General features: G+C 44.7%; 1 protein-coding gene across 3 annotated transcripts; it reads left to right on the forward strand.

Annotated features, from left to right (window-relative positions):
• The first annotated feature begins 5,757 nt into the window (after positions 1-5,757).
• dusp11 (dual specificity phosphatase 11 (RNA/RNP complex 1-interacting)) lies at positions 5,758-12,441 on the forward strand. 3 transcript variants are annotated; one of them, XM_023987457.2, is made up of 10 exons: positions 5,758-5,953; positions 6,208-6,258; positions 6,352-6,427; positions 7,096-7,197; positions 7,314-7,437; positions 7,573-7,633; positions 7,736-7,782; positions 7,859-7,934; positions 8,021-8,149; positions 11,329-12,441. In XM_023987457.2, the coding sequence occupies exons 1-10, from the start codon at positions 5,826-5,828 to the stop codon at positions 11,720-11,722; spliced, it is 1,188 nt and encodes a 395-aa protein (XP_023843225.1). In that variant the 5' UTR covers positions 5,758-5,825; the 3' UTR covers positions 11,723-12,441. The 3 variants fall into 3 exon arrangements, with proteins under 3 accessions (XP_023843225.1, XP_023843224.1, XP_023843226.1); XM_023987456.2 differs by having other exon boundaries at positions 5,759-5,953; positions 7,066-7,197; XM_023987458.2 differs by having other exon boundaries at positions 5,804-5,953; positions 6,166-6,258; positions 7,066-7,197.
• Positions 12,442-12,973: the final 532 nt, after the last annotated feature.

A 12,973-nucleotide genomic window follows, 5' to 3' on the forward strand; every position in this document is an offset into this window, starting at 1 on the left:
GTCTCTGATTGGGGATCATATTTAGGCAGCCATTTCCCCTTTGTGCTTTGTGGGATCTTGTCTATGTCTAGTTGCCTGCGAGCACTACATAGCTTCACATTTCGTTGCTCTTTGTTATTTTTGTTTGTGAGTTTCATCTGAATAAAACATGTGGAACTCTATGCACGCTGCGCCTTGGTCTACTCATTTCGACAGACGTGGCAGAAGATCCCACCACCAAAGGACCAAGCAGCGTGGCCAGGAGGAGCAGGGATCCTGGGCCCGGGAGAAAAGGGAGTGGAGGACATCATGGACATGGGAGGAGATTATGGCAGGGGACAAGACCCTGCCATGGAAGCAGGCAGCGAAGGAGGATCAACGCCGACTCCGGGGTTCGCAACCACGACGGAAGCCCGAGAGGCAGCACCAAAATATTTTTMMGGGGGGGGCACACYGAGTGGTCGGCGGAGCCGAGGGGTGAACCAGAGCCAGTCAGGGAGTCAAGTGAGGAACTCGACGAAAGATTCCGGAGAGAGGTGTTGGCGTTGAGAGCGCTGCAGAGCGGGCGTGCTGAGGAGCGTGACACCAGTCCGGTGTCATATGCACCAGTTTCACGCATCTGGCCTCCAGTGCGCCTCCTCCGTCCGGTGCGTCCTGTGTCTCCTCCACGAACTCGCCCTGAGGTGTGTGTCACCATTCCGGTACAATGTGTGCCGTTCAACGCACCGTGTCTCCAGTGCGCCTTCACAGCCCAGTGCGTCCTGTGCCAACGCCCCGCACTTGCCGGGCTAAAGTGAGCACCCTGCCAGGACGGGTTGTGCCGGCTCAGCACTCCTGGTCTCCAGTACGCCTCCTCGGACCAGGATATCCTGCGCCGGCTCTACGCACTGTATCCCCAGTGCGCCTCCACAGTCCAGGACGTCCTGTGCCTCCTCCCCGCACTCGCCCTGAGGTGTATGTCATCAGCCCGGTGCCATCTGTACCGGTCCCACGCATCAGGCCTCCAGTGCACCTCCACAGTCCAGAGTTTCCGGCGACAGTTCCCAGTCCAGAGTTTCCGGCGACAGTTCCCAGTCCAGAGCTTCCGGCGGCAGTTCCCAGTCCAGAGCTTCCGGCGACAGTTCCCAGTCCAGAGCTTCCGGCGACGTTTCACAGTCCAGAACCTCCTGAGACGGTCAAGGTCCGGAACCTCTCATGCAGACGGTCCGCGGTCGAACTCTTGCAGATGTCCGCGGTTCCCCCGGACCTCCCCGGGACGTCCACGGTCCGGATCCTGAGTCGGTCGGGTCGGATCCCGCGACGATCCAGGCGGAGTCCCGGCGACAATCTAATGATCCGGTTCCTCCGGTGACGATCCACGGTCGGAGCTTCGGCGACGATCCGGTCCGGTTCCTACGGCGATGACCCACGGTCCGGTTCCTCCGGTGACGACCCACGGTCCGGAGCTTCCAGAGACGATCCCGCACCAGAGCGGCCATGGAGGAAGAGTATCTGCGAGCGGAGTGGGTACTTCACCCCGCACCGGAGCTCCCCCGATGGTAGATGCCCACCCGGACTCCCTATTGAGTCAGGTTTTGCGGTCGGAGTCCGCACCTTGGTGGGGGGTTACTGTCACGCCTGACATAGAGAGCTTTTTATTCTCTATGTTGGTTGGTCGGGGTGTGACTAGGGTGGGTCATCTCGGTGTTTGTGTGTCTATGTTGGCCTGTTATGGTTCCAATCAGAGGCAGCTGTTTATCGTTGTCTCTGATTGGGGATCATATTAGGCAGCCATTTCCCTTTGTGCTTTGTGGATCTTGTCTATGTCTAGTTGCCTGCGAGCACTAATAGCTTTACATTTCGTTGCTCTTTGTTATTTTTGTTTGTGAGTCTCATCGGAATAAAACATGTGGAACTCTATGCATGCTGCGCCTTGGTCTACTCATTCGGACGAGCGTGACAGAAAGGACATGCCCATCAGGCAGGTCAGGATTTTGGGGGGGTTGCCCAAAGATTATGATCCTTGCCTGAAATTTAAAGTATCTGTTTTCACCTACACACAGGGGGAGACCACAAAGACCAGACTACTGTCAGTATTTTATTTTTTACTTATTGTTAGGGATGGGTGAGTACTCAATTCAAGGTTTGTAGTCAATAACTAATGCTGCGTTCAAGTGGGATATCAAAAAGTACTACTTGTAAACTGGAAGAAAAAGAGTTGTTGCTTTAACTTGAGAACGCACAAACAAATTGGTAGTGTTAAACCATATTATATATTTGTTTTCATAAATAATGTTTTGTTGTTGCATTTAACTTCTGAAAATGCTGTTATCGAGGTAATTTCCTTAGTATGTGATGTCAGAGTTCAGCATGTAATAGAGGTCGGAGCTCAGAGATGATAACAAGTTTCCCACTACTAATACAGTTGCGGTGCGGTTCAAGTGGATTCTCCAGTCGTATTTGGTTTAACGAATTTAGGAGCTGTTATGAACGCTCATAATAATCGCCATGTAAGTGAACTTAACACAGCCCGGATGACTGACTGACAGACACACTGCCTGGAGCAGACACTCACTGACACATACTAACAGTGATGGATCCCAAGGCTCTCTGAAGGCTTCGGCGCTTGCCCGAAAAAACGGATCATTACTGGGAGGTTCATTATTTGTTCACAATGCACGTTAGTGACATCTGCTGGTCAGCAATAAATAGCAGTGTGTGATTATCAGATATTATCAGCGAAAACAATGAACTGTGCAAATGTTAAATTGGCTTTTTACCAAATTACCGTACAACAGACACATATTCACTCTGCACACACTTTTTTTACCTTTATTTAACTAGGAAGTCAGTTAAGAACAAATTATTATTTACAATGACGGCCAGAAACAGTGGTTAACTGCCTTGTTCAGGGGCAGAATGACAGATTTTTACCTTGTCAGCTCTGGAATTCGATTATGAACTTTACGGTTACTGGCCCAATGCTCTAACCACTAGGCTACCTGCACTCTATTGACAAACATACAACAAAAACAAAGGCAAAGTTTTTCATGTTTTCTTGATTTCAAAAATGCTTTTGACTCAATTTGGCATAAGGGACTGCTATACAAATTGATGGAAAGTGGTGTGGGGAAATATTATAGACATGATAAAATCCAAGTACACAAACAACAAGTGTGCGATTAAAATGGGTAAAAAACACACACATTTCTTTCAAAGGGCGGGGGTGAGACAGGGATGCAGCTTAAGCTCCCCTCTTCATATATATATTTCAACGAATTGGGAGGGCACTAGAATGGTCTGCAGCACCGGCCTCCACTACTAGAATCTGAAGTCAAATATCTATTGTTTGCTGATGATTGGTCTTCTCTCCTCAACCAAGGAGGGCCTACAGCAGCACCTAGGTTTCTGCACAGATTCTGTCAGACCTGGGCCCTGACAGTAAATCTCAGTAAGACAAAAATAATGGTGTTCCAAAAAGGTCCAGTTGCCAGACCACGAATACAAATTCCATCTAGACACTGTTGTGCTAGCTAAGAACAAAACACTATACATACCTTGGCCTAAACATCAGCGCACTGGTAATTCCACAAAGCTGTGAACGATGTGAGAGAAAAGGCAAGAAGGGCTTCTATGCATCAAAAGGAACATGAAATTCGACATACCAATTAGGATCTGTCTAAAATTATTGAATCAGTTATAGAACCCATTGCCTTTATGGTTGTGAGGACTGGGGTCCGTTCACCACACAAGATTTCACAAAATGGACACAAACACCAAATCAAGACTCTGCATGCAGAATTCTGCAAAAAAATATCTCTGTGTACAATGTAAAACACCAAATAATACATGCAGAGAAGAATTAGGCTAATACCCGCTAATTATCAATCCAGAAAAGAATGTTAAATTCTACAACCACACTAAAGAAGTGATTACCAAACCTTCCATAACAAAGCCATCACCTACACAGAGAATTAACCTGGAGCAAGGTGGTCCTGGGGTCTGTTCACAAACAGACCCACAGAGGTCCAGGACAGCAACACATCAGACCCAACCAATCATGAGAAAACAAAAAGATAATTACTTGACGCATTGGAAAGAATTTCAAAAAAAATCCGCGCAAAATAGAACGCTATTTGGCTAAACAGAGTACACAGTGTCAGAATACCTGACCACTGTGACTGACCCAAACTTAAGGAAAGCTTTGACTATGTACAGACTCAGTGAGCATAGCCTTGCTATTGAGAAAGGTACCGAATGCAGACATGGCTCTCAAGAGAAGACAGGCTATGTTGTCTTAGGTCTCTCTTTATTTAGTGTTGTGTTGTCTCTCTTGTCGTGATGTGTGTTTTGTCTATATTTAAATATGTTATTTTTAATCCCAGCCGACGTCCCCGCAGGAGGCTTTTGGTAGGCGTCATTTTAAATAAGAATTGTTCTTAACTGACTTGCCTAGTTAAATAAGGTTTACATAAATATGGTACAATGCCCACAAAATGAGGTGGAAATTGAGCTGCACTTCCTAATCTCCTGCCAAATGTATGACCATATTAAAGACACATATTACCCTCAGATTACACAGACCTCCAATTTTGATAWACTCCCATATCTATTGGGTGAAATGCCACAGTGTGCAATCATGACCTGTTGCCACAAGAAAAGGTCAACCAGTGAAAAACAAACACCTATATTTATGTTTATTTATTTTTCCATTTGTACTTTCACTATTTGCACATCATTACAACACTGTATATAGAGATATGACATTTGAAATTACTTTATTATTTTGGAACTTGTGTAAGTGTAACGTTTACTGTTAATTATTTGTATTGTTTATTTATTTTGTTTATTATCTATTTCACTTGCTTTGGAAATGTAAACATATGTTTCCCATGCCAATAAAGGCCCTTTAAATTGAAATTGAATAGTTTTTTTTCATCCACTATTTTCATCAATATTCCGTGGCGAAGCGGTAAATCGTTAGCTTTAAWAATAATAGTGTAACGACCCTGMGTTTATAAGCGCGGAAATCGACTCTGCCGCTTGAGCATGCTTTTGCGGCACAGTCGATAGCGCGCCGGACCTCGGGCTCGAAGGTCAAGGGTTCGAGACCTGCTCCCTGCCTGTTTCATTACAATAGGTTGGAAAAGCAGGTCTACATCATGCCTGCCTTTAAGTTGACTATTTTTCTAAAACGGAATCTATTGCATTAATTAGGGTGCTTAAGACAGAATCTTATACTAGACTAAGTAAAACACATTATTTGAACAACACTGCAGATAGTATGGTTTCACATAAAACAATTTTSAAAATAGCGTGCCTTCAACCTCATACCATTACGTCTCTAACTGTTCTATAGTTCCCGACTCTACCCGCTAAACTACCGGTCAGGTGAACCTATTGGCACAACATCCTAATTATATTTGTGAGTACGGTGTCCAGTAGAAGTCGGTGTTTGAAAGCAGCTTGGACTCGAAGAAATCACCGGAACCACGGCAAAATCAGTGGGATCTCGCATTTTGCGTCACACGGGTTGAAAAAGCACGTGATTTAAAGGAAGCTTTGACGTCATTGATGACGTACTTTGATAAAGTGATAAATGCGTCCGCCACCCGCACACTGCTTCGAAYTTAGCTGCTTAGCGAGTTCGGCACRTTCCCCGTTATCAAACAATCACTACAGACAACTGACTGACAACCCAATGGTASTTTAGAAAGACTGTGTCTATATTGGTCTAGCAATATCTGCTATGCTTGTATTCAGGCTTAAATTGGGGTTCCTCTCCTGCGATAACCCATCCAAACCACTAGGGGAGAACAGAGACATTCTGGCCGCAAGATACACTAGACTTTCCTTACGTCATCCAAATGCGGCAGCTGAAAGGTGGAATGCGATTCGTGCTAAATTGTTTTCGGTTAAATACATTGACTTCTGTTTTCAGATCAAAGGAAACACGATTTATGTTAACTGTTGAGAATAATTCATATTTTACTGGGTGAGTAAGGAAAATGTTGACGACGTTACAGCAAAAATGTGCCTTGAGAACTAACGTAGTTAGCTAGCGCTAGCTAATCCTCTGTCGATAGCCCAGACATTTTTGATACTTTTCTCAATACGTCTGTGTTGTCGATATAATTTGATAGCTAACTAGCTGACGTAGAAATACTTTGGTTTTGCTGCTAGTAGCTAATACACATTTTATTTCAGATCATGTTGATTGTATAAGTAAGGTTGTCTGTTACCCAAAAGTGAACCCAAGAAAAAGATGCCACCTCACAAGAAAAACGGGATACCGGACAGGTAAATAGCCACTGTTTGAACAGTTAACTATTTAATGCTAATGTAGACGGGATTATAGACTGTCATATTGATGTCCTACAATCTCTCCTACAGATGGGAAGACTACCAGGCCGTAGGGAAGATTATATCTGGGACGCGGTTCATCGCTTTTAAAGTCCCTCTGAAACCGGTAACTGTCAAGAGTTGTGTGTGTGTGTGTGTGTGTGTGTGTGTGTGTGTTTAAGTCACTCAACTCCACGATGTACTTGATGTGAAATACATGGTGGATTTCAGTGACTTCGCTGTGTGTCCCCCTGGTGTGTTGTCAAGCACTGGGTAGTCTAGGGAACCCAGAACTAGAATCTAGCGGGATTGTGTCAGATGCTCAATGTTATGTTTTAATTTTATTTAATAAACTAAGTCATTTGAGACCAAATTCTTATTTTACAATGACGGCCTACCATTATGCGAGTCTGTCCAAAAGAGATTAAGCACTGGGTTACGGGGTTGGTGTTAGTGGCCTTGGGGTTTGTAATAGGTATACTGGGATGTATTCGTTATTCAGATTCCGTTMCAAAACGTTTTGCAACAGGAACCTTTTACTCTAGGATGCAAACAGAGCAAACAAAACGGTGAGGGACCTACCTGAATATGTCAAATAGAAAATCTTGTTTATGTTGCAAAAGGTTTTCCGTTTGGAGAAAATMATTTCTGTTGCAAAACATTTTGCAACAGACAAAATGTTTTGCAACGGAGTCCGACTAATGGTACACCCCTGGTAGCTAGGATTGTTAGTAGTTACTAGGCTAATAACTGTGTGTGTTCCAGTCCCTGTGTCGTCATGTTGAACGTTCGCAGGCGTTTGGTCCATGGGAGCTGATGCAGACTATGGAGAAAGATGGACAGGAGCTGGGACTGATTATAGACCTCACCTTTACTACGCGCTACTACAAACCTGAGGTACACACACACACACACACACACACACACACACACACAAACACACACACACACCACACACAACACACACAATCACTACTGTGTAGTCCCTAGTGAGTTTGTGTGTGTGTGTGTAGGACCTTCCAGACTCCGTGTTCTACCTGAAGATTTTCACAGCTGGTCATGAAGTTCCCAGCGACCCCACAATCCTTAGCTTCAAACGTGCCGTCCGCGGGTTCCTACGAGACAACACACACAACGGTCAGTCACACACCACACACACACCCTCACTGGTGGTTAGTGAAACTGATTGTCTGTGTCTTGTTAGTTAATCGTCAACACATCAGCAGAAATACAAGATAATGTAAACGTATTTATTATCTTTCTCTTTCAAAGATAAGCTGATCGGAGTACACTGTACTCATGGGCTCAACAGGACAGGCTACCTGGTCTGTAGGTAAGGAGCTTTTAGCAGATTTTGTGGAGTTTCTGGTAGATTCTACATGTGCTTAGTTTGTAACCTATATCTTTCTCTTCTCCTCTTCTCTCTCCTCTTCAGGTATCTGATAGATGTAGATGGGATCGATCCTAAAGAGGCTGTGGAGTGTGAGTACTGAACCTCATTCAAAAATTGTGTGCACGCATGCATGTGTGTAATGTTTTCCCCCATGTGTTATTCCAGTGTTTAACTCTTCGCGGGGTCACCCCATAGAAAGAGAGAACTACCTGAAAGACCTACAGACTGGGCCAAAGAGAAGGTAATTTGTGTGTCTGTTGGTCGGTCTCTCTATCGTTGTCTCTGTCCATCCATACTTTTATTCATCCATTTCTCCTCCCTCTGCAGTAACGATGGGATGGAGGAGTCGGAGCAGGAGCCAATCAGAGGCCGCTCTGGCAGTCGTCATAACATTCTCGACTCTCCTGCCCACCACCGCGACAGACATTACGACAGGCATGACCACAACCAATTTGTGTAAGCACCCTGACCMCTAACCCTTATAGACATACAGGTATGTCTATATACAGTGCTATCGTAAAGTATTCAGATCCCTTGACTTTTTCCCCAAAAATTTAAAGTTATAGCCTTATTCTAAAATTGATTAAATATATCAATCTACACACAACACCCCATAATTTCAAAGCGAGAGCAGGTATTTAGACATTTTTGCAAAAAAAGAAACCAGATACCTTATTTACATACTCATTTTTCAACCACTCCACAKATTTCTTGTTAACAAACTATAGTTTTGGCAAGTCGTGTAGGACATCTACTTTGTGCATGACACAAGTAATTTTTCCAACAATTGTTTACAGACAGATTATTTCACTTATAATTCACTGTATCACAATTTCAGTGGGTCAGAAGTTTACATACACTAAATTAACTGTGTCTTTAAACGGCTTACAGAATTTCAGAAAATGATGTCATGGCTTTAGAATTTTCTGATAGGCTAAATTGACAATTATTGAGTCAATTGGAAGGTGTACCTGTGGATGTATTTCATCATGGCATCATGGGAAAATCAAAAGGAATCAGCCAAGACCTCAGAAAATAAATAGTAGACCTCCACAATTCTGGTTCATCCTTGGGAGAAATTTCCAAATGCCTGAAAGTACCACGTTCATCTGTACAAACAATAGTACGCAAGTATTAACACCATGGACCACGCAGCCGTCATACCGCTCAGGAAGAAGACGCGTTCTGTCTCCTAGAGATGACGTACTCTGGTGCGAAAAAGTGCAAATCAATCCCAGAACAACAGCAAAGGACCTTGTGAAGATGCTGGAGGAAACGGGTACCAAAGTATCTATATCCACAGTAAAATAAGTCCTATATTGACATAACCTGAAAGCCCCTCGACAAGGAAGAAGCCACTGCTCCAAAACCACCAATAAAAGCCAGAATACGGTTTGTAACTGCACATGGGGACAATGTCCTTTTTGGAAGAAATGTCCTCTGGTCTGATGAAACAAAAATAGAACTGTTTGGCCATAATGACCATCGTTATGTTGGAGGAAAAAGGGGGAGGCTTGCAAGCCGAAGAACACCATCCCAACCGTGATGCACGGGGGTGGCAGCATCATGTTGTGGGGTGCTTTGCTGCAGGAGGGACTGGTGCACTTCACAAAATAGATGGCATCACGAGGGAAAATTATGTGGATATATTGAAGCAAACAACTCAAGAACAACAGACAGAAGTTAAAGCTTGGTCGCAATGGGTCTGCCAAATGGACAATAACCCCAAGCATACTTCCAAAGTTGTGGCAAAATGGCTTAAGGACAACAAAGTCAAGTATTGGAATGGCATCACAAAAGCACTGAATTCAATCCTATAGAAAATGTGTGGGCAGAACTGAAAAAGCGTGTGCGAGCAAGGAGGCCTACAAACCTGTCTCGGTTACACCAGCTCTATCAGGAGGAATGGGCCAAAATTCACCCAACTTATTGTGGAAGTTTGTGGAAGGCTACCTGAAACGTTTGACCCAAGTTAAACAATTTAAAGGCAATGCTACCAAATACTATTTGAGTGTATGTAAACTTCTGACCCACTGGGAATGTGATGAAAGAAATAAAAGCTGTAATAAATAATTCTCTCTTCTGACATTTCACATTCTTAAAATAAAGTGGTGATCCTAACTGACCTAAGACAGGGAATTTTTACTAGGATTAAATGTCAGGAAATGTGAAACTGAGTTTAAATGTATTTGYCTGAGGTGTATGTAAACTTCCGACTTCAACTGTAAGTATTCAGACCCTTTGCAATGAGACTTGCAATTGAGCTCAGGTGCATCCTGTTTCCACTGGCCATCCATGATGTTTCTACAACTTGAATTTACCACAGGTGGACTCCGTTCAATTGATTTGACATGATTTGGAAAAGCGCACACACCTGTCTATTTAAGGTCCCACAGTTCACAGTGCATGTCAGAGCAAAACCCAAGCCATGAGGACGAATGAGTTGTCRGTAGAGCTCCGAGACAGGATTGTGTCGCGSCAAAGATCTGGGGAAGGGTACATTAAAGTGTCTGCAGTATTGAAGCGCCCGGCAAACAGTGGCCATCATTCTTAAATGGAAGAAGCTTGGAACGACTAAGACTTCCTAGAGCTGGCCGCCTGGCCTAACTGAGCTTTTGGGGGAGAAGGGCCTTGGTCAGGGAGGGGACCAAGAATCCAATCGTCACTCTGACAGAGCTCTAGAGTTCCTCTGTGGAGATGGGAGAACCTTCCAGAAGGACAACCATCTCTGCTGCACTTCACCATAGTAGTGGCCAGACGGGAGCCACTCTTCAGTAAAAGGCACCTGACAGCCTGCTTGGAGTTTGCCAAAAGACACCTGAAGGACTCAGACCATGAGAAACAAGATTCTCTGGTCTGATGAAACCAAGATTGGCCTGATGCCAAGTGTCACATCTGGAGGAAACCTGGCACCATACCTACGGTGAAGCATGGTGGTGGTGGCAGCATCATGCRGTGGCATGTTTTTCAGCGGCAGGGACTTGGAGTCTCGTCAGGATCAAGGCAAAYATGAATGGAGCAAAGTACAGAGAGATGCTTGACGAAAACCTGCTCCAAAGTGCTGGGGACCTCAGACTGGGGCGACGGTTCACCTTCCAGCAGGACAACATCCCTAAGCACACAGCCAAGACAACGCAGGATTTGCTTCAGGACAAGTCTCTGAATGTCCTTGTGTGGCCCAGCTAGAGCCCGTTACTTAAACCCGACCGAAAATCTGTAGAGAGACCTAAAAATGGCTGTGCAACGACGATCCCCATCCAACCTGACAGAGCTTGAGAGGATCTGCGGAGAAGGATGGGAGAAACTCTCCAAATACAGGTGTGCCAAGCTTGTAGCTTCATACCACAGAAGACTCTAGGCTTCAATTGTTGCCAATGGTGCTTCAACAAAGTACTGAGTAAATTGTCTGAATATTTATGTAAATGTGATATTTAAGTTTTTAGTAAATGAGCTTTTAAAAAATTAAACACTTTTTGGTTTGTGTGTAGATGGATTGGGGGGGCATTTTAATATATATTTTTAATAATGCTGTAACGTAACAAAATATGGAAAAGGTCAAGGGGTCTGAATACTTTCCGAATTCACTCCATATGTTTAATTTTGGTGTGCCGGTTCTGCTCTTGCTCTCTCTACAGGCCTCTCCACCAGAGGGGTATGAACCACCAGACTCACGGCTTCCCTCCTCCTCTGCCTCCTTATGGCATGTGGCCTCCCCACCCTAGCCTTCTCTCCCATCCTCCTCACTTCAACAACTACCAATGGAGACCCCCCCCGCCACAGAACAACTGGAGGAGGCCCTACCCACCAGAGGAAGACAGGAGGGGAGGGGGGGACTGGAGGTCATCCCACCACGAGGGCGAGAGGAGAGTTCACTGCCCTCCCCCTTGCCCTGTTCTCCCCCTTTACTCCCCCAAAGGGTGGACTAATGAGCCAGAGTGGTCTGCCTCCTCCCTCCCCTCTGAAGAGATAAGTGGCCCACAGTGGAAAGTCCACCCACGACACAAACGCAGCAAAGACTGGACTAAATAGAGGAGAGGGGGGAGTGCAGTTTGCTTTTTAAAAATGAAAAGTGAAGCTTCCAGGTGTTTGACTGCTGCAGTTCCATGGGGGCTGAATAGTTTGATTTGCTTTTAGAAACAGATTTTAGGTTTTAATTGAGAGATGTGTTCGGTTGAGACGGAGAGAAAGGCCTTAGTTCACTTACATAAAGTGCCTGACTGACTGTTTACTGACTGACTAACCTTGTCCCCAGGCTATTGTGTATGTAAGGCTGGTACATCAARGATTCAATGTTGGCCTTACTGGGTAAAGTGGCATTTTATTTGAGAGCATAACACTTGTGAAAGGCGAGACTCTGCTTGTGGTGTGTTAACGTATGGGGGAGGTGTTATGGGAGATGATTGGTTGGTAGATTTAAGCTGAGTAAGTTCATGCCTATGCACCTGGAGTTTCTCCAGGTCTTTCTGTATTGGCTAACGGAGGCCACGTCTAACACGTTMGTTCTCCAGGCTCTTCGCGCAATTTGGGTGGAAGTGCCTGGGAATGAGATGACTTGACGATTGATTTACTGACTGTTGGCTGACTGACTGGTTTCCATTAGACATGAGTTGCCAATGCACTCTCTGTTCCATGTATGTATCATGTATGACAGGCAAATCATATACATACGTGACCATGTCATTTATGTGCTTTTTGGTCTGAGTGTTTGTGATCAAAGGTAATAAAGAATATTGGGAGCTGAAAAAACATGGTCTGTCTCATGGTTGAATGGTCACTATGTCTTAACTAACTACATGGTCTGTTCAAACTACGAGAATGAAACAATACCCGTCATTTGCATGGAGGAAAATACGGGGGTATTGTAAAAGACGGTCCGGGTGCCTTGTAAGGATCCATCGCCGAGAGGGTAATTTACCATCGGTCTTATTAGCCAACGTACAATCAATCAATAATAAAATAGACAAACTACGAGCATGTGTATTCCACCAAKGGGACATTAAAAACTGTAAAAGCTTATGTTTCGCCGAGTCGTGGCTGAACGACGACATGATTAACATACAGCTGGCGGGTTTTAAGCTTTTTCGGCAGGATAGAACAGCGGCCTCTGGTAAGACAAGGGGAGGCGGCCTATGTATATTTGTAAACAACAGCTGGTGCACAAATTCTAAGGAAGTCTTGAGGTTTTGCTCGCCTGAGGTAGAGTATCTCACGATAAGCTCCGATAGAGATACTCTTAATGATCGGCTATGAAAAGCCAACTGACATTTACTCCTGAGGTGC

The sequence above is a fragment of the Salvelinus sp. IW2-2015 genome, linkage group LG5 (assembly GCF_002910315.2).
Source record: "Salvelinus sp. IW2-2015 linkage group LG5, ASM291031v2, whole genome shotgun sequence".
Lineage (NCBI taxonomy): Eukaryota > Metazoa > Chordata > Actinopteri > Salmoniformes > Salmonidae > Salvelinus > Salvelinus sp. IW2-2015.